Raw genomic sequence first — 27,081 nt, 5'->3', positions numbered from 1 at the left:
CCATACATACATTCCCTGTCTGTGGAAAAAGTCATGCATCCCCACATAAAGATACTGCCCTCCACCATGTTACACTGTGGAGATGGTGTGAACAGTGTTGTTTCTGGAACACAAATAGTTTGACATGATGGCCAAAAAGTTACATTGTGGTTCTCTTCGGACCAGCGCACCCTCCTCCGTGTGTTCACTTCGTTGCTGACACGGCTAGTGACAAACTGCAAACGGGACTTCTTCTAGTGGCAGATGAGTGGTTCTTGCCACTGTAACATAAAAAACTGATTTTTTGAGTTCACAATAATTGTAATGTTGGTAAGTTGTTCCACCTGAGCGGTGGACCTCTGCAGCTCCTCCAGAGTTACTAAGGGCTTTTTGGCTGCATCTGTGATGTCCATACTATCAGTTTAGGTGGATGGCCATATTTTAGTTGGATTGTAGTTGCACTGTACTCTTTCCGGTTTAGAACGTGGATTGAACAGAGCTCTGAGGTGTTAGACGCGTGGGATATTGTTTTCTAACCTAACCCTGCTTTACAACTCTCCCCAACTTTCTCCCTGACCTGTCTGTTGTGTTTCTTGGTGTTCATGTTTCTGTTTGTTTTCTAACAAACCTCTGAGGCCTTCACAAAACAGCTGGATTTATACTAACATTAAATCATACACAAGTGGACTGTATTTACTAATTAGGAATCTTCTAAAGGCAATTGGTTGGGCTGCATTTTATTTAGGGGCACCAGATTAAAGGGTGTCACGTTTTCGTATTTTTATATGTAGGAAAAGTGTAAAAAAAAAAGTGAAAAAGTTCAAGGCACTCTTGAATGTTTTATGATTTTTAACACTTAGGTTTTTTTTATGCAACTCTTGTAAGCTTTTGTATGGTCAAGCCTGTTAAGCTGGAAAAATTTTTATAGATTTTTTTTTTTTTCTTAAACATATTTAGTTTCTTCAGTTCATTGAATTGAGTTTGAATAAAAAATCGATATATTTCTAATCAATTTGTCAGACAAAAATCTGGGATTTGTAAAATTCTTATTTAAGCATTTTTAAACCACGTTTGACTAATGTTAGATTTTTTTCTGTCTAACGTCATAGATAGATAGATAGATAGATAGATAGATAGAAGGAAACTGAGTTGGCTTTCGAGAAAAAAAATTCAAGTATTCATTTCAGTGACTTCGGGAAGTTGGGTAGTTGATAATTACATTTCATTACCAGTAGGGGGCACCAAATCATTATTCGGCCTTTTTTAATACAGAGGAAGAATTGGCTCGATCTAGCATTATCTAGATCAGCTAGCTGAAGTTTAGATAGTTGGACATCACAACACTAATTTAATGTTCACATTTAAATGTAGGCAAGTTAAAAACAGGGTACTTAGTATATTATTTGGCTGAACTAAAAAAAGATCCTATCTAAATTTTTGCTCTAAACTGGTTGTTGGCTGGGGCGCAAACTGAACAGCCAGTCATCCAGCTAGCCTTGTGTAGCTAGCTCAGCTGTCAGCTGTTTGTTTTTGTTTATGTAAAAGTGCTTTCTTTCCCTTTCACACATGAGTGTTTCGCTGGTCGTCATCCGTCTGGAAATAGCCGACCGGTCGCCTCTTCCACAAGGTTTTCAATACTCTGCTGGTGAGTGAACATTTGTAAACTTAGATTTTGAAAGTTAGAGCAAAGCTAAAGGCTAACCAGCAGTGACTGTAAAATCAGCTCTGGCCGTTGTTAGCCTGAGTGTTGCTGAGATGATGTAGTTTGTGTCTCATCTCATGAGCTGTGATCTCTAGTTGAAGGCATGTCAGAGGAGCAGCTTCAGGACAAAACTCTTGGTTTAGCCAAACATGCACTGAGTGGGAAGAGTGAGTTGGAGAGAGCAGCCATCCTGCACCAGCACATGGGCAGCAGAGCCATGGGGGACATGGTGATAGAAACATATGAACCAACCTCAGGTAAGCTTTTATACGTATAAACTGCTGGAAACAGCTTGTTGCTCCTTAGGCTTCGTTCCCACTGGACCCAGAGTTACTACCATGATTATCTATATAGAAACCTCTTGTTGGTCTGAATAAATCTGTCCTCGCATTAAATGTCACACACTAGCTTTTAAAACTCCACTCAGGAAAATCTGTTCCTACATAGACTGATTAAAGTCACAAGTGAATGGAATAATACTGATCATCTCTTCAGGCTGGTACCTGCTACGAGGTGGGATAAATTAGACAAGTCATTTTTTTCTGAATGTTGGAGGCATTAGAAATGGGCAAGCCTAAGCATTCCAGTGATTGGTAGATAACCATGTCAGAGCATCTCCAAAATGTCTTGTGTTCCCAGTCTGCAGAGCGCAGTGTCTGTTAGGTGGACGGAACAGTGGTGAGATAGTGACCAAGTCATTGATACATGTGGGGAGCGAAGGCTAGCCCATGATGTTTGATCCAACAGGTGAGCACTATAGCTCGGATTGCCGAATAATTATATGCTGGACAGAAAGGTGTTGGAATACACAGTGCATCACAGTTTGGAAGCCATTCATGGAGCTGAATAGTTGCAAATCCAATCAGGGTGTACATGCTGCTCCCTGTCTATTGCTCAAAGCTCCAACAATGTGCATATGAGCATCGGAGCTGGACCACAGAGCGGTAGAGGAAGTTGGGCTTATCTGAGGAATCCTGTTTTCTTTTACATCAAATTGATCAAATTGATAGATGGGTTCATGCACACTGCTTACCTGGGGAACACATGGTACCAGGATGTGCTAGGGGAAGAAGGCAGGTTTGGGCAGTGTTCTGCAGGGAAACCTTGGGTCCTCCCATCCATCTGGACGTTACTTTGACACGTACCACCAACTAAGCATTATCGTAGACCGTGTGCTCGTTTTGAAGGAAAGCACATCCTCTGGTGGTTGCGGTCTGTTTTAGCAGAATAGTGTGCTCTGACACAAAGCAAAAATAGTTTAGAAAGGGTTTGAGGAACACAACAGTGAGTTTGAGGTGTTGACTTTGCCAACAAATGAATCCTGCTGAGTATCTCCGGGGTGTTCTGGGCAAACAGGTCCAGTCCTTGGAGGCACCACCACCTCACAGCCTTAAAGGACTTGAAGAGTCTGCTACTCACATCTTGGTGCCAGATACCACAGTCCTCTGGGCTCTAATGGAGTCCATGCCTCGACCGGTCTGGGCAGTTTTGGCAGCAAAAGGGGGAACTACACACTATTTGGCAGATGATCCTGATGTTATGCCTGATCAATGTGTTAGATCTTTAAACTGTGGTCTTTATGTTTTTCTGTGCTTTAGAAAGTGAATAAAGTAGATGTTGGGTAAAAAGGGAACGTATTTCTCTATCTAGATCTTCAGTGTTTACAGTAAAATTGCTAAGAAGAAATGTTTGTTTTACCTACTATTTTGAAATTACAGTAATTCAGAAATTACTCTACATTCTAATAGTAAAAATGGAGCACCTAAAGTTTAGAACTCTTGCTTTTTAGTTGGTATCAAATAGGAAAAGACAACCTTCAACATGTAACATGCCAGCTATAAAATGTGAGTTAAATGATTGGTCATCTAGACAAATGGACTTTATCTATAGTTTAAGCTCGGGTGTTGTCGAATTTAAGCCCAGTTGGGAGAAAATTGACTTTATTAAAGATGTTTTTAAGCTCTTCAACAAACTCACATCTGCGCCATCTGACAATGTTTTTACCCTGAAGTGCTAGGCTAACGTTAGCATGTTTACTCTCTATTTCGGTCTGATTCAACATCATAATTAAACTCATAATGTATTTCAGTGTGGTTCCAGTTAATCTTGGGTGGACAAAACACTCAGCACTTTGCTTGGAACGTTTTAAAATGTAATGATTATTGTTTCAGCTACTTTCTGTGAAGCCGTCCCGGGACAGCTGGGAATATCTCTGCACAGTGCGGAGCAGGTCACATGACACAAAGTCTCTATCTAGTCACTTTTCTTTTCCACAATACAACCCTAATGAAGACAAATAAAACTGAAATAGCCAAAGAAAAGCTTTAAATAAATGTTTCTCAGTAGATTATTGACTCAATGATTGTTAAACACTGGAGTCCGGGTTCCTGGAATCATGTTCTGTTCTTCCAGCAGAATCTGTTGCTATCTTCCAATCTTTTCCTCTTTCCCAAATCTGATTGACATAAATTGTAAAGACACCTGAGTTTCAAACCTGTTAGGGAGGTGAGGTTCTAGCCAACTTGTGCTTTGTTCTGAGTGTTTATGTAATTTCATCTCATTGGTGCATTCGATTGTACTGAATTTTCTTTCCTCATGAAGCAGGAGGTGAAGAATCAACCAGTGCTCTTGAGGACGCACAGACTGAAACTGAGGTTTCCCAGGAATCCAGCGCCACCCCAAAGACTGCTCCAGACTCGCCCTCCAAGCAGCTCCCAGAACAGATCTCCTTCTTCAGTGGGAATCCTTCGGTGGAGATTGTCCATGGTATCATGCACCTGTACAAGACCAAGTGAGTCACGTGGATTCTGTTGAGACATGTTCTGAGAACTGTTACTGGGTCCTATAACAGGGTTCCAACACTGTCTGGAGTAGTATGGAATCTGATTTCAGTATTTTTCAGGTCTAGATAACTATGGGAAAATACTTGTATTTCCGGACTTTATTCGGTATCCAGCTGTCTAAATGTTGTCCTCTCTTATATCCTTCCTTCCCTCATTCCTTTTGTGCTTAATATTTTTTCGTGTCCTTCTTTCTTCCCCCATGTCATTAATTTCTGTCTCTGTGGGGCTTTCCAGGTCCCACATTTTAAGCTACAGAAATATCAGCCATAAATTCATAGACATTTTGTATTTTATGTTTTAAAATGGGTTTGAGGCACCGAGAACTATGGATATTTTTGTTTTTTCCTTAATAAATTCAAATCTATGTTTTAACCCTCAAGTCTACTGTCAACAGGGATGTTCAGATGCTGTCCTTCTCTACAGTGTAGAAAGATAACCTTTGGGGAATACAGGTCCTTCTCAAAATATTAGCATATTGTGATAAAGTTTATTATTTTCCATAATGTCATGATGAAAATTTAACATTCATATATTTTAGATTCATTGCACACTAACTGAAATATTTCAGGTCTTTTATTGTCTTAATACGGATGATTTTGTCATACAGCTCATGAAAACCCAAAATTCCTATCTCACAAAATTAGCATATCATTAAAAGGGTCTCTAAACGAGCTATGAACCTAATCATCTGAATCAACGAGTTAACTCTAAACATCTGCAAAAGATTCCTGAGGCCTTTAAAACTCCCAGCCTGGTTCATCACTCAAAACCCCAATCATGGGTAAGACTGCCGACCTGACTGCTGTCCAGAAGGCCACTATTGACACCCTTAAGCAAGAGGGTAAGACACAGAAAGACATTTCTGAACAAATAGGCTGTTCCCAGAGTGCTGTATCAAGGCACCTCAGTGGGAAGTCTGTGGGAAGGAAAAAGTGTGGCAGAAAACGCTGCACAACGAGAAGAGGTGACCGGACCCTGAGGAAGATTGTGGAGAAGGGCCAATTCCAGACCTTGGGGGACCTGCGGAAGCAGTGGACTGAGTCTGGAGTAGAAACATCCAGAGCCACCGTGCACAGGCGTGTGCAGGAAATGGGCTACAGGTGCCGCATTCCCCAGACCTGGGCTACAGAGAAGCAGCACTGGACTGTTGCTCAGTGGTCCAAAGTACTTTTTTCGGATGAAAGCAAATTCTGCATGTCATTCGGAAATCAAGGTGCCAGAGTCTGGAGGAAGACTGGGGAGAAGGAAATGCCAAAATGCCAGAAGTCCAGTGTCAAGTACCCACAGTCAGTGATGGTCTGGGGTGCCGTGTCAGCTGCTGGGGTTGGTCCACTGTGTTTTATCAAGGGCAGGGTCAATGCAGCTAGCTATCAGGAGATTTTGGAGCACTTCATGCTTCCATCTGCTGAAAAGCTTTATGGAGATGAAGATTTCATTTTTCAGCACAACCTGGCACCTGCTCACAGTGCCAAAACCACTGGTAAATGGTTTACTGACCATGGTATCACTGTGCTCAATTGGCCTGCCAACTCTCCTGACCTGAACCCCATAGAGAATCTGTGGGATATTGTGAAGAGAACGTTGAGAGACTCAAGACCCAACACTCTGGATGAGCTAAAGGCCGCTATCGAAGCATCCTGGGCCTCCATAAGACCTCAGCAGTGCCACAGGCTGATTGCCTCCATGCCACGCCGCATTGAAGCAGTCATTTCTGCCAAAGGATTCCCAAACAAGTATTGAGTGCATAACTGTACATGATTATTTGAAGGTTGACGTTTTTTGTCTTAAAAACACTTTTCTTTTATTGGTCGGATGAAATATGCTAATTTTGTGAGATAGGAATTTTGGGTTTTCATGAGCTGTATGCCACAATCATCCGTATTAAGACAATAAAAGACCTGAAATATTTCAGTTAGTGTGCAATGAATCTAAAATATATGAATGTTAAATTTTCATCATGACATTATGGAAAATAATGAACTTTATCACAATATGCTAATATTTTGAGAAGGACCTGTATAAAACATTTTTTACCACTATCTTTAATCTTACTACAGTAAAATGACATCACTCACTGAAGATGTGAGGCGCAGCGCGATGGTGTGCATCCTCACCGTCCCGGCCACTATGACCAGCCATGACCTCATGAAGCTCATGGGGCCTTTTAACGACGTCATGGAGCACATGAAGATCATTCGGGACTCCACTCAGAACCAGTACATGGTTCTGATTAAGTTCTCTTCCCAGGTGAGTTCTGACCACAGTCAGTATTAAAATTGGGACTTAAGGAGGACTAAAATTACAGTGAAGTAATGTGGAGTTCCCACTATGAGATGATTCATTTACAGGAATACCACTTTACTGTTTGACCCTTCTAACTTTACAAAGCGTACCAGAATTTGCTTGAGTTTTGATTGTGTTTAACAATTAATATTAAATTTCTTCAATGAATGAAAAACAACAAAAAAATGGTTGTTTCTATTTAAAATCAAGAGGAATCTTTGCCCTGACAAGATCACTAAATAAAAGGAAAACAATCTAAAACTCCTACAAGAAAGAAATTACACAGCATGAATCATCATGTCTGTTTCCAGCCTGCTATGTCTAACAATGTGCAGCAAATGCAAACAAAGTACCAGGGTTCCTTACATTTACTATGCCTTGCAAAGGTGTTCATCCTACATGAACGTTTCCACGTTTTGCTGCATCACAATCAGAAGCTTGAATTTGTTTTATTGGGATTTTATGTGATAGACCAAGAAGAAGTAGTTCATACGTGACAAGTGTAAGGAGATTTTCTTTCTTTGTTTTTTTACAAGTGGAACTCTGAAACGTGTGGCTTGAATTTCTCTTCAGCCCCTTTTACTCTGACACCCTTAAATAAAATCCAGTCATATAAATTGATTTTAAAAGGCGCCTGATTGATAAATGGAGTCAGTATGAATGCAGCTGCTTCTGGCCTCAGAGGGTTGTAAGAGAACATTGGTGGACAAATGGCATCATGGAGAACGAGGAACACAGCAGACGGACGTATAAGGAGTCCAGCATCAGCTGATGTACTGTAAGAATGAGAACCAGGGTAAAAGTTGATCTAAAATACATATTTCTGACTGCATAAGCAGCTACACTTTTATAGCCTTAGGTGTAGCCTTTTGTACATCACCTGCCTTAAAGGGGTTCACCAGCTTGTAGTGTTCCAGTCTTCTGGTTCAATGTTGTGGGCTTTTATACAGTGCAGACCAAAGGTTTGGACACCCCTTCTCATTCAAAGAGTTTTCTTTATTTTCATGACTATGAATATTGTAGCTTCACACTGAAGGTATCAAAACTATGAATTAACATGTGGAATTACAGGTCCTTCTAAAAAAATTAGCATATTGTGATAAAGTTCATTATTTTCCATAATGTCATGATGAAAATTTAACATTCATATATTTTAGATTCATTGCACACTAACTGAAATATTTCAGGTCTTTTATTGTCTTAATACGGATGATTTTGGCATACAGCTCATGAAAACCCAAAATTCCTATCTCACAAAATTAGCATATTTCATCCGACCAATAAAAGAAAAGTGTTTTTAATACAAAAAACGTCAACCTTCAAATAATCATGTACAGTTATGTACTCAATACTTGGTCAGGAATCCTTTTGCAGAAATGACTGCTTCAATGCGGCGTGGCATGGAGGCAATCAGCCTGTGGCACTGCTGAGGTCTTATGGAGGCCCAGGATGCTTCGATAGCGGCCTTTAGCTCATCCAGAGTGTTGGGTCTTGAGTCTCTCAACGTTCTCTTCACAATATCCCACAGATTCTCTATGGGGTTCAGGTCAGGAGAGTTGGCAGGCCAATTGAGCACAGTGATACCATGGTCAGTAAACCATTTACCAGTGGTTTTGGCACTGTGAGCAGGTGCCAGGTCGTGCTGAAAAATGAAATCTTCATCTCCATAAAGCTTTTCAGCAGATGGAAGCATGAAGTGCTCCAAAATCTCCTGATAGCTAGCTGCATTGACCCTGCCCTTGATAAAACACAGTGGACCAACACCAGCAGCTGACACGGCACCCCAGACCATCACTGACTGTGGGTACTTGACACTGGACTTCTGGCATTTTGGCATTTCCTTCTCCCCAGTCTTCCTCCAGACTCTGGCACCTTGATTTCCGAATGACATGCAGAATTTGCTTTCATCCGAAAAAAGTACTTTGGACCACTGAGCAACAGTCCAGTGCTGCTTCTCTGTAGCCCAGGTCTGGGAAATGTGGCACCTGTAGCCCATTTCCTGCACACGCCTGTGCACGGTGGCTCTGGATGTTTCTACTCCAGACTCAGTCCACTGCTTCCGCAGGTCCCCCAAGGTCTGGAATCGGCCCTTCTCCACAATCTTCCTCAGGGTCCGGTCACCTCTTCTCGTTGTGCAGCGTTTTCTGCCACACTTTTTCCTTCCCACAGACTTCCCAGTGAGGTGCCTTGATACAGCACTCTGGGAACAGCCTATTCGTTCAGAAATTTCTTTCTGTGTCTTACCCTCTTGCTTGAGGGTGTCAATAGTGGCCTTCTGGACAGCAGTCAGGTCGGCAGTCTTACCCATGATTGGGGTTTTGAGTGATGAACCAGGCTGGGAGTTTTAAAGGCCTCAGGAATCTTTTGCAGGTGTTTAGAGTTAACTCGTTGATTCAGATGATTAGGTTCATAGCTCGTTTAGAGACCCTTTTAATGATATGCTAATTTTGTGAGATAGGAATTTTGGGTTTTCATGAGCTGTATGCCAAAATCATCCGTATTAAGACAATAAAAGACCTGAAATATTTCAGTTAGTGTGCAATGAATCTAAAATATATGAATGTTAAATTTTCATCATGACATTATGGAAAACAATGAACTTTATCACAATATGCTATTTTTTTGAGAAGGACCTGTATGTCTTATATTCTAGGTTCTTCAAAGTAGCCACCTTTTGCTTTGATTACTGCTCCACACACTCTTGGCATTCTGTTGATGAGCTTCAAGAGGTAGTCACCTGAAATGGTTTGCCAACAGTCTTGAAGGAGTTCCCAGAGATGCTTAGCACTTTTTGGCCCTTTTGCCGTCACTCTGCGGTCCAGCTCACCCCATACCATCTCGATTGGGTTCAGGTCCGGTGACTGTAAAGGCCAGGTCATCTGGCGCAGCACCCCATCACTCTCCTTCTTGGTCAAATAGCCCTTACACAGCCTGGAGGTGTGTTTGGGGTCATTGTCCTGTTGAAAAATAAATGATGGTCCAACTAAACGCAAACAGGATGGAATAGCATGCCATTGCAAGATGCTGTGGTAGCCATGCTGGTTCAGTATGCCTTCAATTTTGAATAAATCCCCAACAGTGTCACCAGCAAAGCACCCCCACACCATCATACCTCCTCCTCCATGCTTCACGGTGGGAACCAGGCATGTAGAGTCCATCTGTTCACCTCTTCTGTGCCACATTAAGACATGGTGGTTGGAACCAAAGATCTCAAACTTGGACTCATCAGACCAAAGCACAGATTTCCACTGGTCTAATGTCCATTCCTTGTGTTCTTTAGCCCAAACAAGTCTCTTCTGCTTGTTGCCTGTCCTCAGCAGTGGTTTCCTAGCAGCTATTTTACCATGAAGGCCTGATTCACACAGTCTCCTCTTAACAGTTGTTCTAGAGATGTATCTGCTGCTAGAACTCTGTGTGGCATTGACCTGTTCTCTAATCTGAGCTGCTGTTAACCTGCGATTTCAGAGGCTGGTGACTCGGATGAACTTATCGTCCGAAGCAGAGGTGACTCTTGGTCTTCCTTTCCTGGGGCGGTCCTCATGTGAGCCAGTTTCTTTGTAGCACTTGATGGTTTTTGCGACTGCACTTGGGGACACTTTCAAAGGTTTCCCAATTGTTCGGACTGACTGACCTTCATTTCTTAAAGTAATGATGGCCACTTGTTTTTCTTTACTTAGCTGCTTTTTTCTTGCCAGAATACAAATTCTAACAGTCTATTCAGTAGGACTATCAGCTGTGTACTGTATCCACCTCCTGCACAACACAACTGATGGTCCCAACCCCTTTTATAAGGCTTGAAATCCCACTTATTAAACCTGACAGGGCACACCTGTGAAGTGAAAACCATTTCAGGTGATGACCTCTTGAAGCTCATCAACAGAATGCCAAGAGTGTGAGGAGCAGTAATCAGAGAAAAAGGTGGCTACTTTGAAGAACCTAGAATATAAGACATATTTTCAATTGTTTCACACTTTTTTGTTCAGTATATAATTCCACATGTGTTAATTCATAGTTTTGATGCCTTCAGTGTGAAGCTACAATATTCATAGTTATGAAAATAAAGAAAACTCTTTGAATGAGGTGTGTCCAAACTTTTGGTTTGTACTGTATGTTTGCAGTTTAAATAACTAAGTTTCCTCTTCAGCATCAGCAGCTATGCATGGTGGCTTAAATTAGACTGTGTGAATACCTGCTCAACGAACACCACCTGGATGATGAAGGAGCCTAGCACCTTCCGGGGAAGCTGAAACAAGCAGCACTGCCTCGGTACATTCCACAGACCTGTGGTCGAGAGTGGGTTGATGAGGTTCTCCAGCTTCAGTCCCTGTCCTGTGTTTAAGATATGTTTCAGAGCTGCTACAGGAACAGGGCTCTTAAATTGGTCAGGGATTGCTCAAACCTTCTTCATGAACTTTCCCACAACACCACAGGCAGAACCACCAGACTGCTATACAGCTTTCTGCCTGAAATTGGTAAAATGCTGAACTGCTGTGAAGCCTGGGTACGTTATTCTGTACTGTTGATTTTATACAAGCTGAATGATCCCAGACAATTTCTCCATTTGTTGCTTTACAATGAAATGACAATTCTTTGGTTTGATTTGATTTCAGTTTAAACTACGGTACTTTAATCAACAGCTTTTCTCCTAGAAAGTCAGCATTATTTCTCCATTCATTATAAATGTTGAACTGCCAATCAGGAGCATCTCTATCACTACAAATAATTCAGGCTTGACTCTAACATTTTTGAACATAACAGGAATGTCTCTTGTCCATTTTGTTTCCTAGGCAGACGCAGACAGCTTTTACACAGCCTGTAATGGACGCCAGTTCAACTCCATTGAGGAAGCGGTGTGCCAGCTGGTCTATGTGGAGCGAGCAGAGGTTATAAAGTCGGAGGATGTAAGGATGCTTGTTCTTTCTTCATTAGACTGCAGGAATAGACCCATTAGGTCCATTCTTTCAAACCCTGCTCCTTTGCCACACACTGTCCTTTAAACTTAACCAGTTTAAGGTGTGTTCCTGAAAGTTATCCGATTCAAAGAACAGATTCCCACAAGTCCAGTTACAACAAAGGTCTGTTAATGACCCATCAGTTTTAAAATGAGGTGTGTTTGGACACAGAAACATCTCTGACATGCAGGGCTTTGTGCTCAAATGAACAGTTCACCTCCGAACTCTGACCTGAATCACTAATGGCCTCTTTGCCATGTGGGAGGTTCATTTGTTCTGAGGATCTTTTATAGACTCATCCTGCTGTGGGAATGTGCGTTACTGGCCTCTTATGACTAGCTTTTAATGTTCACCCCAACCTCCTCTCGTCGCCGCCTCCTCTTCACTGCCAGGGAGCCAGCCTGCCGGTGATGGAGCTGACCGAGCTGCCAAAGTGCACTGTGTGCCTGGAGAGAATGGATGAATCGGTTAACGGCATCCTCACCACTCTCTGCAACCACAGCTTTCACAGCCAGTGTCTCCAGCGGTGGGAAGATGCCTCGTGAGTTGGACACACGCACACCCTTCCTTTTCCGATACATTATTTCATATTTGTTCAGTCTCTTAATCTAGTAGCTGTAGTTTGTTCACCTTCAACAGCTTCACCTTCTCTCTTACACGTTTCTACATGACTTCTACTGTTCTGGATGTTTCTCCCAGTTTTGTGTCACATGTTTGTTTTGTTGAGCAGCTCTTTGGTGTATTCCCCTCTTTCACAAAGGACCTGTGAACCTCGGCTGTGTGCATTCTGTGTTTTCTAGGTGTCCCGTGTGTCGGTACTGTCAGACGCCAGAGCCCGTTGAAGAGAACAAATGCTTTGAGTGTGGAGTGCAGGAGGTGACTAATAATTCTCTGATCACATCAGAACAAAGTTTATCTTGTTGATTTGTTTCTGTTTTTTAATGAGTCTGTATTCTCTGCAGAACTTGTGGATCTGTTTGATCTGCGGACACATCGGTTGTGGTCGCTACGTCAGTCGGCATGCCTACAAGCACTTTGAGGAAACTCAGCACACTTACGCCATGCAGCTCACAAACCACCGTGTGTGGGACTACGCAGGAGGTACAGGGTTTTAGTATGTGTGAAAAAATATGATGGCGACTGAGGAGGAGGTATATAGATGGAAACAAAAAACTGTGTGTGGATGTTGCTAGAGTCAATTTTGTCCTCAAGGAGGCAGAAGAAACCCTAAAAATGTCAACAAGGGAATCATGGTTTAACGTTCTGAGTGGTTTGACTACAGTAACTTGCTAGTGGTAAACTGGAAAACATGAAAACAGCCACATGCCAAGTACAAGCAATACGTTTAGGTTTATTTTTGTAATCTGCCCCATCCAGTCTATTGTTGAACCAGATGGACCCAAATGTCAGGCGTTATCACCAAGCTGGTTGCAGTGCTTAACTGCTAGTGCTAGAGCCAGTTCTCAACTGGTTCTGTAAAAGATCTGGTTTTCTCTTCCACCTGAGAACCAAGTCGAAGCAACGCCATTATGTAAACGTCTCGTACAGTTATTGTTTGATCCTACCCATTTTATTCGGTGTTTCTCTGAAGGATCATAGTGCAGGGAGACAATTTAACCTCACAGGTAATATTATTCATCCATGCGAACAAATGCTGTAATATCCCCAACTTCATTTATAAATGCTGCTTTGCTCAACTTGCGCCGCTTGTGATCTCTTAGCCACAGCAGCAGCTGGAAAAGGGGAGTTAAATATGGCTTTAAGAGCAAGATTTGTCAAAACCACCTGGTGATATTTCAAGACCAACGGTGTTTAAGAACTGAGTCACATATGAAAAATATTCTGCTGTGAGCGCAACTGGAAGCAGCACATTTCAATTCAATTCAGTTTTATTTATAAAGCGCCAATTCACAACACATGTCGTCTCAAGGCACTTCACAACAGTCAGGTTCATACATTCCAATTAATCCTAACCATTGAACAGTGCAGTCAGATTCATTTATTTATTCAAATTGGATAAAGAGTTTTTCTATCTAAGGAAACCCAGCAGATTGCATCCAGTCAGTGACTTGCAGCATTCACTCCTCCTGGATGAGCATGTAGAGACAGTGGACAGTCACTGGCGTTGACTTTGCAGCAATCCCTCATACTGAGCATGCATGTAGCGACAGTAGAGAGGAAAAACTCCCTTTTAACAGGAAGAAACCTCCAGCAGAACCAGGCTCAGTGTGAGCGGCCATCTGCCACGACCGACTGGGGGTTTGAGAGAATAGAGCAGAGACACAAAGAGAACAAAGAAGCACTGATCCAGGAGTACTTTCTATGGGAAGGAAAAGTAAATGTTAATGGATGTAGCTCCTTTAGTCGTTTCATCTAGAAAGAAAGAACAGATAAACTCTGAGCCAGTTTTCAAGGTTAGAGTCTGAAAGAGAGCACATAGAGTTTGTTACAGTAAAGCTCAGTCAGTAGCCATGTCTAGGAGAGAGAAAGGGTTAAACACTAAAATACAGGGCTACGTGGATCATCAGTAGAGGGTGAGCATTAACTTGTTGGCAGCTGAAGCTCGGACGATTCCCCTCTCCAGAAAGGTGTCACAGGTAGACACAGAGCCAGGCCAGGTGTAGCTTCTAGGAAGAGAAAAGAGAGAACAAAGTTAAAAGCTGAAATAACAGCAAATAATGCAAAACATTCAGCTACTTAAACTCTGTGAAAAGTGATCCAAATTAACAGCTTGAAGATAAGAGACAACTTAGTTAGCTTGTGTTATTCCGATGCTAAACCAAGATGTGATTACAGTTGTGCTGTGGTTTTATGTTTTGAATTAGACAAATTATATTTGTTCCCAATGAGCTTCTGGGATTCTTTCCTCTGATCCAGCAGCAAACTGGTTTAGCCCTGGTGTTAGGGGCCATAGGTAGAGCTTGTCCTGGTGGAAACACAAAGAACTGATACTAAGTCAGTACCAGGTAAACGTTTTGGGGGTTATCCACCTCATCCTGTTTCTAGTCCCATTTGTACTTTTGCTTCATCTTAATCAGTGATGACCGAGCTTTTCGTCCTTCACCAGCACTTAAATCGCCTGCTTGTGTATCTAGGAGAGGAAAGAGCCACAGTTTACGCAACACACAGTTTCCATTAATCAGTAACTAAGTCTGAGTGCTTCTGTTTCTTTTTAATATCTGTCTGCCAGAAAAACTAATTAGTTCTTACTATTTGAAACTCAAACCATCCCAACCTGCTGGTTTGCTTGTACACTGTTATAAAAAATGATATTTTAGTTTTATTGTTTTACAGTTAACCATTTTAAATGCTACATGTATTTTATTAATCTTTCGTGTGTGTGTGTGTGTGTGTGTGTGTGTGTGTGTAATTAATGAGTTTGCATGACGGTTTGTTCCTTTTGCGTTTTAAAAGACAGAAACTGAGCACCAATGAGACATGAAAGCAATGTCTGCGCCGTTAGTGATTGATCTGTTTAGCGTTGGGCCGGCAGCATAAAGATGCTCCTTACACAATTTAATGACTTATTCCGTTCTAGATTAATTACCGTTTGTTCTTTCCGAAATTGGCACTGGCACAGTTGCTGGTATCCCTGTTTTATTACTTTGTAGAACCCCTCTTGCCAGTGGACAGCACTTGGTTCTCTCCTGTAAGATTTCACAAGGTTGGAGCATACAAATACATAATCTTTGGCCATTCATCTTTGCACAATCTCTCTAGATTGACCAGAGTCCCGGGTTCTCTCTACTACCGTTCTCTCCTGAGTTCCCAATAGCACTTGGGTCTGAGGATTGAGATAGCCTTGGAAGAAAGCTGATTCTGAGAATCCCATGTACAGCCATGGGATTTTTGAGAGTTCATGATGGCATCACTTTAACAAGATCTCCAGATCCTTTAGATAGGAAACAGGCCCAGAGCATCACAGATCTTCCACCATGCTTAACAGTGGTCCTGATGGGTTTTTTATAACATATTTCTCCTTTTTTCATGCCAGATCCACCACAAGTGTTTGGCTCACAGTTCCGTTTAATGTCTCCGTAGAGTTTAGCAAACTCCACATGTTTACGTTTGAAATGATAGGATAGAAAAGTACAAATCCTTGGTTTCCTCCAGCTGACATGTAGACATATTCCAGGGGTTGTTATGGAGACTTAATTAGCCCAAAATGCTGCTCTTTCCTGCAGTTCACCAACAGTGAGCGTTGGGGGTTCTTTTTACCTCCGCTACCATCCTGCTCACTTTGTTTGGGGTTTGAGATCGATATGGGTTTTCGTCCAGCCTGGTGGCCCGAGTCTCAGAGAAATAGACCTTGGTATCTCGTCATTTCCTTACCCCAGAGATACAGGAAGTCATGGAAGTGCCTTGAAATCCTGATTAACTTAAAAAAGTGAAGTACAAATTAATAAAAATGCTTTTGTTAAATTTATTTTAAAGGGATCGTTTGGAATATTAGCAATTGTATCAGCAATGATTAGTGTTACAATTTTTATTGTCTAGGTATTGATTGCTTAAAAAAAACCAAAAAGATAAATCTGTAGATGTGATGAGCTGTAATTATGAAATATGTATTTTACTCATTAAATGCCGAGCATAACTAAAGCGAGATGCAATATTTATTCCATTTCTTTCCTTATCCTTTAATGGTTGCTGCAGATAACTATGTGCACCGACTGGTGGCCAGTAAGACCGATGGGAAGATGGTGCAGTTTGAGTGTGAAGGAGACACCTGCCAAGATGAGAAAATAGATGCTCTCCAGTTGGAGGTAAGGACTTTCTAAATGAGCTTTTGTTTCCCTTATGAGCACAAAAGATCCCAACGAGCTCTCCCTGTCTGCAGTACTCATACCTGCTGACCAGCCAGCTGGAGTCTCAGAGGATCTACTGGGAGAATAAGATCGTTCATCTGGAGAAAGAGACGGCCGAGGAGGTACCGATGGATAAAAACAATGCTGGACTTGTGTCTTTCCCAGTTCTGAGTTCTGGGTCCTAATTGTTCTTCTCTTTCTTTCTGTACTCAGATCAACAACATGAAGGCTAAATTTAAGGAGACCCTGGAGCGCTGTGATAACCTGGAGCAGCGATTAGGAGAAATAAGCAAAGAGAAGCAGAGCTTAGAGAAGAAGTATGTTTTGCTTTTACATGAGTGGGTGGGTTTGTTGGCCATGTGGGCTCATGTATCTGGTTTCTGTGGTTTTGTGACCCTTCTGCCGCTGTGTTGTCAGTATCTGCTCTGTTTCTTCATTCCCTGAACTGCAAAGCCAGGGTGAAAGGTAGCTAATATGTAGTACTAGTTTAGTGAAATTACCAAGAGTCTTTATTGGAAAACTGAAAGGAATCAGGTGCCAGTTCCAAATAAATGCCAAGATCTCACTGTGTTGTATATGTAGCATGGTGTGTTGTGGTCTCCCACAACATCTAAAAGGTCTACAGTTAGATACGCTGATAAAGGAAAACACCTGTTTTCTAGCTGGGCTTTTTTCCTAAGAATAAAGTCATGGACCCACAGCGATCCCGTTTTGGAACTTTTCAGGTGCACTCAGCTCAACAGTCGAGTGATGAAGCTGAGTCAGGAGCTGAAGGAAGAGCAGGAAATGAACCGCTGTCTACGAGCCAATCAGACGCAGCTGCAAACCCAGTTGGCGGAGGAGGAGCGCAAAGGAAAAGAGAGTGGTAAGTCACGAAGTTCCCACCACGGTTCTCTGATGCATGCACCAATAGGACAGCTGCAGATTAACATCTGACAAACAGCAGTGGCTCCAGAGATATTAACATGTAATCTTTTTATCTTTTCACATGCATGAAGAATGTGAACTAAAACAAAATAGTTTTTGTCCGGAGAAGCGGACTCAAATCAAGAGTATTTTAAATAAAGCATTGTTCTCATTTTTATGAAATACAAAACTAAAACAGAATATAGTGGGTGAAGTTATACAATGATGTACAGTAGATGGCGGTATACACCTCTGAATTTGTTGCGTACATGACGGAGAGCATATATTAACGACATTAAGACATATATAAACCTTTTAACATTAACTGGCTTTGCACCGTAGTTTCTTAGTCCGTCATCTTGGCGCTAGGGCTGCTGCTGCTTCTTCTGGCGGTACGCAACAAATTCAGAGGTGTATACCGCCATCTACTGTACATCATTGTATAACTCCACCCACTATATCCTATGTTTTTTATTCTATGTTTAATAACTACCTTCACATTATTGCTGCTAAATGTGCTTCTCATAGTTTATTTTCTCCGTGATGCATGTGTGATCAATTAGTTTTCATTTATGTGTGGAATCAATAGTGGGCTGTGGATGGCTGCGTTGCTGGTAAATATTTAAACTGGTTTCCAGAAGCAGACAAGTTCTTCCTGTCATTGTTAGCTTGTTTGCTCCTGATCAGCTGCTCTTTTACCAGATTCCCTGTTCTACATACCTATGGTGATGAGTTGAACTAAACCTTGGAGCCTTTAGATATGAGAGGTAGCTGTAGGAAAGGATTGTCTAGAATGATCTATTGTTGGACTGACACAATATGGACCTGATGGACCTGCTTTTAAGAGAGTACTTCCTCTTTACACAGTCATATTTGCAAATCAGAAGCAAATTACTGCAACCCACGATTGCACCACTGTTACGGAGTGTGATGACTGTCTGCAAGCAGGTGGAGAAAAGAGAATGAATATGCCTATTTATCTAATAATCTGGTCTTTATGAGGCGAATTTCCTGTTTCCTGTTGGAATGAATAGCTTTAGGTAAAATAAATATTTCACTAATTCTCTGTAATAGCATTGTTTCCTCATAGCACCCTCATGGCATTCAGCCCTGGAATGTTTTCATCAGGACTGTGCCTGAGGGCAATAGGCTGGTGGCCTGGGTGAGCATTCCTGGGTTTTTCCTCCAACCTCTGGATTTTATACGGGGGTGTTCGGTACATCTGCTCTGTGTGTGACAAAAACACATACTTTGGGCATTTTTGCTTTGATGTTATGGTTCCCTCTATATTTAAATCAAACTGCCTTATCACTGTTACAGTTTGTCAGCTATTAACTGTCTCATAATGTTTCTGTTGTTGTGCCCGAGACTTCAGAGGTCATTCTTCAGAAGTCACCCAGGCATTTTATGCAACTCATAAATCCTGCATTTTTATCTTTGAGGTATTCGCTCCATGTCAGCAGCTTCCTTCTGTTACTCGTGTTTTCTTAGAAGAGTTTCAAAAGTCTTTGTTTTTACTCCGTAAAGAATGAGGATGAGGATCCCCCACCTCTAGCTAAGTAGTAACATCAGGATGCTGTTAATTTCACTGATAAATCTGCAGTGACAGGGTTTAAAGCTCAACAGCACAACCAAAGAAAAGAAGAGACATATACTGTACAAAACTATCAATGAACTTTCATTTTACTTGTCATCTCCACCGTCCTACTGAGGTTCAGCAGACAGCTAGTTGGGGTGAAAAATTGATCTTTGCACCCAATTTCAGGCCACTCGAATTCTGCCATTAAAGTTGTCACAGTAGTGCCACAATGTGATGGTTATCTCCACAACTGCAGCTATCATGGGATGTCCTGCCTTCAATGGGCAGGAACTGACAAAACACGGGGTCCAAGAATAGGAAGTTGGGCAACGAGCATCAGCATTGATTCTTAACTTTGATCAACTCTGGACTAAGCAGCAGGTAGGGTTGCATCCACAGCAAATTAAGAGTCCAGTATACCTAACATAAAAAGGTGTTTTCAGGTCACTGGAAATTTCAGATTAACATTTACCCCTTTTCCACCGACGCACTTCGGAGCCCATTCTGGTTCCCCAACGTGATGAACCAGTAACGTGTGTTTCCACCTTCCAGAACGTGAACTCTGGTTCAACTCGGGCACAGCAAAATCCTTGATTCTTTTGTGCGAACCACAACATCACCTGTGGGCGGGTCGAAGACCAAGAACGTACCATATAAACATTATTTATATGCACAAACACACTAAACATGCATTGTATAACTACTCATTTAAGTTTCACTCGCCAATGCTGAACATATACAAATGAAATCATTGTACATACCACTGTTCTTGCCAGAAGTCGCCGTCTCCTTTTTCATATTACCTGTAGTTTCTGGAGGCTCGTACTCGTACTCGTCGTCTTCCGCTTTATGCGGGACTGGGTCGCGGGGGCAGCAGACTCAGCAGAGACGCCCAGACGTCCCTCACCCCAGACACCAGCTCCTCCGGGGGGAGCCCAAGGCGTTCCCAGGCCAGCCGAGAGACATATTCCCTCCAGCGTGTCCTGGGCCGTCCTCTGGGCCTCCTCCCGGTGGGACGTGCCTGGAACACCTCCCGAGGAAGGCGTCCAGGAGGCATCCGGTATAGATGCCCGAGCCACCTCAAATGGCTCCTCTCGGTGTGGAGGAGCAGCGGCTCTACTCCGATCCCCTCCCGGATGGCCGAGCTCCTCACCCTCCGTAGGGTGCCCGGCCACCCTACGGAGGAAGCTCATTTCAGCCGCTTGTATCCGGGATCTCGTTCTTTCGGTCATGACCCAAAGTTCATGGCCATAGGTGAGGGTAGGAACGTAGACCGACCAGTAAATTGAGAGCTTTGCTTTTCGGCTCAGCTCTCTCTTCACCACAATGGACCGGCACAGCGCCCCCATTACTGCGGCAGCCGCACCGATCCGTCTGTCGATCTCCTGCTCCATTCTTCCCTCATTCGTGAACAAGATCCCGAGATACTTAAATTCCTCCACTTGAGGCAGGAACTCCCCTCCAACCTGAAGAGGACAAGCCAAGCCACCCTTTTCCGGTCAAGAACCATGGCCTCGGACTTGGAGGAGCTGATCTTCATCCCAGCCGCTTCACACTCGGCTGCGAACCGCCCCAGCGGTAGGTCTTTGCTAGAGGGGGCCAGCAGGACCACGACATCTGCGAAAAGAAGAGACGAAATCCTCTGGTCCTCAAACCAGACCCCCTCTGGCCCTCGGCTGCACCTAGAAATCCTGTCCATAAAAGTTATGAACAGGACCGGTGACAAAGGGCAGCCCTGCTGGAGTCCAACATGCACCGGGAACAGGTCCTTAGTGTTGGCAATGCGAACCAAGCTCCTGCTCCGCTTGTACAGAGACTGGATGGCCCCTAGTAAAGGGCCCCCGATTCCATACTCCCGGAGCACCCCCCACAGGGCATCACGGGGGACACAGTCAAATGCTCCAGGTTCACAAAACACATGTGGACCGGTTGGGCAAACTCCCATGAACCCTCGAGTACCCTGTAGAGGGTATAGAGCTGGTCCAGTGTCCCACGGCCGGGACGAAAACCACACTGCTCTTCCTGATGCCGGGGTTCGACTATCGGCTGGACTCTCCTCTCCAATACCCTGGTGTAGGCCTTACCAGGGAGGCTGAGGAGTGTGATCCCCCTGTAGTTGGAACACACCCTCCGGTCACCCTTCTTATGTAGGGGGACCACCACCCCAGTCTGCCAATCCAAAGGCACTGTCCCCGTCCGCCACGCAATGTTGAAGAGGCGTGTCAACCTTGACAGCCCCACAACATCCAAAGACTTGAGGGTACTCAGGGCGGATCTCATTCAACCCCGAAGCCCTGCCACCGCAGAGCTTTTTAACCACCTCGGTGACTTCAGCCCTTGTGATGAAAGAGTCCAACCCTGAGTCCCCGGCCTCTGCTTCCACCAGGGAATGCGTGATGGAAGGATTGAGGAGATCCTCGAAGTACTCCTTCCACCGGCCGATAATGTCCCCAGTCAAGGTCAGCAGCTCCCCACCCCCACTATAAACAGTGTTGGCGAAGCACTGCTTCCCCCTCCTGAGGCGCCGGACGGTTTGCCAAAATCGCTTCGGGGCCAACCGGTAGTCCTTCTCCATGGCCTCACCGAACTCTTCCCAGGTCCGAGTTTTTGCCTCTGCCACCGCCCAGGCTCTCTTTTTGAATTAAAAGGAACATTGCATGCAGCTCAGCAAGCTCCGCTGTCTCGCTACCACTCTTTCCCATCATGTTGTGTAATGCCCACTGTTGATGACTGGTGCTTGGTTCCCAAAACTGGTGGAAATGCAATAGAACACTCAAGTTCGAAGGTACGCAAACCAAATAGGTTCAGCAACAAGAGTTCCTTCTGTGGAAAAATGCTATTTGTGGGCAAAAGATACACCACTACTAAGCCCATTTCAGATTGTATATTTGATCTGTGATCTATATGTGTTCTGCTCGCTTTGGCAATCGGTGGAAAGCTGTCAACATAGACTAACGGGGGTGGATGGCTTGACCCGTCACCGTTTGCTCTCTGATCCGCCTCAGGAGATAGTCCCTGATCTGTAACAACCGGGAAATGAAACGGTCAGATGGGACTGCAGGGCCAGCTTCACCTAGTGATACGATACAAAACAAAGGCAGCTACAGATTCAGAACTAGAGTCCAGGTGGTAAGGTGAAAGGGGTCACCTTCTTATCTTCTAGTATCTGTAATATGGGAAATACGTCGATCAGCAGAATGTGATGCAAACTGTAACCTGTAGAAGAGGACACAAAACGTTTTTTCTTGTCTTTAAAGGACTGAATGCTTTTGCACAGCCATCAATAAGGATTGCCACCCAGAGCTAAATTTGTGTAGGATAGATGCCAAACACCAGATGGCACTCTGCAGTTTAGGATGTCAGTTCTCTCTGAATTCTACTCCACGCCCTTTTGGTTACTCAATCCCTGCTGCTTTTTCTGGAAGCACCCACACCCCAGTGATTCTAATGGATCAACCTGAGTGATGTAATTGACATAAGTGATCTGTAACAAGAGGTTTGTGATCTGAAAATGGCTAGCATTCCTTTTTTTTGGTTTATAACATATACAATTCTTAACATTTGTAATAAGCAACGTTTCAACGTGGAAATTATTAACCACTTTGATTTCCTTGAGTGTACAGAAATGCACTGGAACATGTTGGCAATACTGAAAGCTTACATTCCTGTAAGGATGTTATTTTTACAGCTTAACTGTTCAAAGCTATCAGATTAAAACAGGCAACATGAGTGGAAATGACCGTGTGAGGTCTGACATAAACTACAAACTACCGACGGTGCCTCTTTAGAGCTTCTTGAACAATAACATTTCCTTGTTGTGACTGGCCAGCTCACACTCTAACACCTACATGATATCATTACCTAGAGAGTGTGTTGATTCTAATGTGGCTGGGTCAGGGTCAGTGCCAACATTTCCTTCCTAGATCTGAAAGTTTAGGCCATTAGTTTTGTCCTCTTTTGCGCTGCCTATCAAACCAGGAAGGAACTACATCACCCTGCTGATCTGCATCACGTACATTTGTGGAGTTTCCAACTTTCCCACAACAAGTCACCTTCTGTCAGCGAGGAGTTTGTCAGGTTTACAGTGGGGAACAGTGTTTAGAAACATCACTTTCTTTATATTTTGTTACTGGCTATAAATATTTTTAGTCTGATTCTTGGACTTCATCTGATTTCAGACCAGTTCTTCAAGGGTTTTTATCCTGGCTCTGATCCTGCCCTATTTTGCTGTAGATGTTGATGCCATTTATAGTACAGGGAAAAATATTTCACCCTAAAAACACCTTTAGTATAAAGGTAATTCTGGTCAAACGGATTATTCAGTTTGCGTAGTTCTTCTAATTGTAGCGACTATAATTTGTGCATTTGATTTTCTTTTTTGATTTAAAAATTAGGTTTAAAAAACAGATTTATTCCACAGTCATGTCGTATGAGGATCTAGAAGTACAGTCATATTAGAAAATAGAATACGTGTTCCGATGACACTCGTTTGTCAGATTAAAATACCGTTTAAAAATAACCTTTAAGTAGGTATTAAACATACTTTTCATTAAGCCCACATTTCTGTGTTAAAATGTTTTCTTTTATTGGTCTGATGTAATATTCTATAGTTTTTAGTTGACATTTTTAATGTTCTTCAGCATCTTATATTAGCACAATTAGGTGGTTAGCATTATTAACTGTGAACAACAGTCTCTGTGGAGAATGTGGATCCTTACTTTCATGTTGAACATGGTGGATAATTAAATTCCTGATAAAATCCTCAGATTATAATCCCCTGCCAATATCTCTGTGCTTCTCTGCTAATAAATAAATGGTGCTTCATAAAGTTTAAATACAAAAATAAAATCTGCTTGTTTTTAATATTTAACATTTAAATTGTAAACAGAAATTTTGTGCAGTTCTACCACTACTAAACTGTTTTATTTGAATCTGCTAGGTGACCGAAAGGACGTGGTAATAACTGAGCTGCAGGAGCAGTTGAGAGACGTGATGTTTTATCTGGAGACGCAGCAGAAGATTGAACAGCTGTCTTCTGAAGCTCGTAGCGAAATCCAAGAGGGACAGATTAACATCCCAGCTAGCCAGACAGACGGCGCGCTGGGCTCAGATGGAGCAGGCCCCTCCTCAGGTCGGGGCAGGAGAGGACGGGGCAGGAAGAGGAAGTAGGCAGGATCCCAGATCTGTCAGAACATGTTCAAAATGACTGCAAGTCAACATGATGGTATTTTCCTGCTGGGCTTTGGACTTTGTTGAACTGTGGCTCCTGGGGAGGACACTTGGACAGAACAGCAACATTATTTTCATCTAAATGTTTGACTGTAATGTACCCTTTGAAAGGAAAAGTGGAGCATCTCTAATATTTTGTGATTATTCAGCTATTTCCATATGGTAGGAGTACTTTATTTATCTGATTAAATATATGTTCATAGTGTGAAACAAACAGGCATTGATACCAAAAAAAAACGTGTGAACATCACACATTTTATTTGGTATCAATCCCTGTTTGATATAGTTCTCTGAAATCTAAAAATGCGACTTCAAGTTGATGAATGTGTGCTTTAAACAAAAAAGGTCAAATTTCTTCCCTTTTTTTTTTTAAATCACTGGTTTATTTTTATTTCGTTTTTTAGTTTTAAATATATTTCATTCAGAGGTAAGACTCCTCAGCAAGGTAGAAAAATATAGACAGAAAATCACTCATTTGTTTTACTCCAGCAGAGTGGTTTCAGTGCAGCTTTTTGTCAGAATCAAGAGGTTTGCAGTATTTTGTGTTTTACCATGCAAACTCTCACCCTAAAACTTAATATTCATACGTTTTAATTGTCAGTAATCTGCTGTGACGAGCTGTGCAGACAGGACTGCTCAGTTCTGTTCGGGTGGTTTTTGATCTCCTGTCTACTTCTCTGCCTGACTCAGCTAATTTTACCTCACAGTGTTGCTTTTTTATTTTTAGACCAAAGTTTATTTTATTCTGTTCTGTGATGTAACCCTTATATGTACCTTTTCATGGTGAAAAATCCCCTACAGTTTACATTTAAATATGACCTTGTAGTGTGAAAACTAGAAGGAAGCAAAAAGATGTGTTTTTGTATTTACTGTACAAAAAAACACTTAAATTATTGCCATGTATTGGCTGAAGCATAATTTTGGTCATGGTTTCTGTTTAATTATAAAATACAAAGATTTTTTTTCTTAATTTTTCTTTAAGTTTGTTTTGTCCTGTTTGTCTAAAAAGGCAAACAGGAAGTAAAGCTGACATTTTTTATTGTTTTACAAATGTCACATGTGGGTTGTCATGTCAGCAGTTCTCCACATCACCATCATGTTCATGGCTGCCATTCTCATAAGATGGAGTGAGACCTTTGACCTTTACTTGTCCCTTTCTTGCAGAAGAGGTCTCTCTTTAGAGGGATAGCTGACATGGCTTTACCCTACCATGCCAATAAGAAAAAGCACCCAAATGATGCCCTACAGGGCTGTGAAAAAGTATTTGCTTCCTTACAGATTTCTTCTGTTAGTGCTTCTTTCCACACCTCAATGTTTCCGATCATTAAACTGATTTTAGTATCAGACATGTCGACACAGCAAATATAATACAGGTTTCAAATGTTGATTTCATTGATTAGGACATAAAGCTTATCCAAACTGCCCTGACCCGTAGTGGAAAAGTAATTGGCCCTAAACCCAATAACTAGTTGGGCATCACTGTGGAGGAATTTCAGCCCACTCTTCTCTGCAGAATTGTTTTACTTCAGTCACGTTTTTTCCAAGCGTGCTTTAGGTTATGTCACAGCTCAATCAGATGAAAGTTCAGACTTTGGCTAGGCCACTCCAAAATCATTTTATTATTATTTTTTTTGCAGTAATTCAGAGTTGGACTTGCTCGTGTGCTTTGGATCAATGTCCTGTTGCACAACTCAGATGTGCTTGAGCTTATGGTTATAAACTCATGGCCAGATGTTCTATTTCAGGGTTTTCTGATATAAATACAAATTCATGATTTCAGTAATTACGGCAAGTGATCCAGGTCCTGAAGAAGAAAAGCAGCCCCAAAACAGAAAAAAAAAACTCCAGAATTTACTGTGATCTGCTTCCTTTTACTATGACTCCATGTTTATAATTGGAAGGCCGGTTGTTCGAATGATCCTGCGTGAAGTAGTAATAAGAAATTGGGAAACATTTAAATGAAAATGAAAACAGAAGTTATTTAAGAATATAAAAGTGAAGTCATCAACATATCTGCTAAGACCATTTTTTTCTGTGAATGGCAAACTAATAGAGCGTTTTGACATCACCAAAAGGTTTCCACCAAATCCAAAATGTTGTATGGTAATTTCAAGGTGTTATAACTGTTTGCATGAACTGCTGACGTTTTAGAGACAATGTGACTTGTTTCATCAAAATGAATATCCTAAAGCTGCTGTCGTCTTTATTCTAATTTTACCGTGTATGTTGGCGTAGCTAAAAACCTGTTTCAGATGGGAGCACAAATGAGAAATAAAACATTTTGAGAAACATCTTGTCATGCCTACAAAGTATTTATAGTGATAAAGATGCAATGACTGTTATTGATAGTGTGTTTATTTGGTTGAAGGACAGAGTAAGATCCAATTCATATCTCTACTGTTCGGCCAACCTGCTAGGACTCTCCGGGGATGTCTGTATGTACCTCAAATTTCTGTGACTGTGCTGACGGTGATAATACTCCCATTCAGACGATGGTGCCAAACAAAACGGGTCAGATCACAGCAGAAGAAAATTGTTGCTTGTCTTTAAGAGGTAGTGATTTCTCAATTTGGATATTCTAACTTCCAGTAACAACAACAATAAAAACTGTATTAATATAGCGTTACCTCCTGTCACTCGCCATGGAGCCTGCTGCTGGTTCAGCGAGGCCTGGGGTCTCTGGCAGCGCATGGGGGGCCAGTAGGGGGCTGCCTGTCTTGGTGGGGTGTCGTCTGTGTGGGTGCTTGGGCAATGTCGTGAAGTGGAAGGCCCCCATCTGGTGGCTTATGGCCTAAGGTGTGTT

At 42.3% G+C, this 27,081-nt stretch overlaps 1 protein-coding gene across 2 annotated transcripts; it reads left to right on the top strand.

Annotated features, from left to right (window-relative positions):
* The first annotated feature begins 1,242 nt into the window (after positions 1 to 1,242).
* Positions 1,243 to 26,567, top strand: LOC124872857 (BRCA1 associated protein). Of its 2 annotated transcripts, none has more exons than XM_047373262.1 (13): positions 1,243 to 1,624; positions 1,777 to 1,938; positions 4,286 to 4,472; positions 6,582 to 6,771; positions 11,595 to 11,708; positions 12,152 to 12,300; positions 12,560 to 12,635; positions 12,722 to 12,860; positions 16,413 to 16,522; positions 16,597 to 16,686; positions 16,778 to 16,881; positions 17,290 to 17,429; positions 23,989 to 26,567. In XM_047373262.1, the coding sequence occupies exons 1-13, from the start codon at positions 1,546 to 1,548 to the stop codon at positions 24,216 to 24,218; spliced, it is 1,770 nt and encodes a 589-aa protein (XP_047229218.1). In that variant the 5' UTR covers positions 1,243 to 1,545; the 3' UTR covers positions 24,219 to 26,567. The 2 variants fall into 2 exon arrangements, with proteins under 2 accessions (XP_047229218.1, XP_047229217.1); XM_047373261.1 differs by having other exon boundaries at positions 4,283 to 4,472.
* Positions 26,568 to 27,081: the final 514 nt, after the last annotated feature.

This window comes from Girardinichthys multiradiatus, chromosome 8 (genome assembly GCF_021462225.1).
Source record: "Girardinichthys multiradiatus isolate DD_20200921_A chromosome 8, DD_fGirMul_XY1, whole genome shotgun sequence".
In the NCBI taxonomy this organism is placed as follows: Eukaryota; Metazoa; Chordata; class Actinopteri; order Cyprinodontiformes; family Goodeidae; genus Girardinichthys; species Girardinichthys multiradiatus.
Note: the sequence above shows the minus strand (reverse complement) of the source record. Positions and strands in the feature narration are given on the sequence as shown.

Bases quoted from the DNA above. Each gene is read 5' to 3' on its own strand.
- LOC124872857 (XM_047373261.1), top strand. From the start codon at position 1,546: ATGAGTGTTTCGCTGGTCGTCATCCGTCTGGAAATAGCCGACCGGTCG. The intron at 12,861-16,412 runs GTACAGGGTTTT...TGGTTGCTGCAG, and splicing joins TGTGTGGGACTACGCAGGAG to ATAACTATGTGCACCGACTG. The intron at 16,523-16,596 runs GTAAGGACTTTC...CCCTGTCTGCAG, and splicing joins TAGATGCTCTCCAGTTGGAG to TACTCATACCTGCTGACCAG.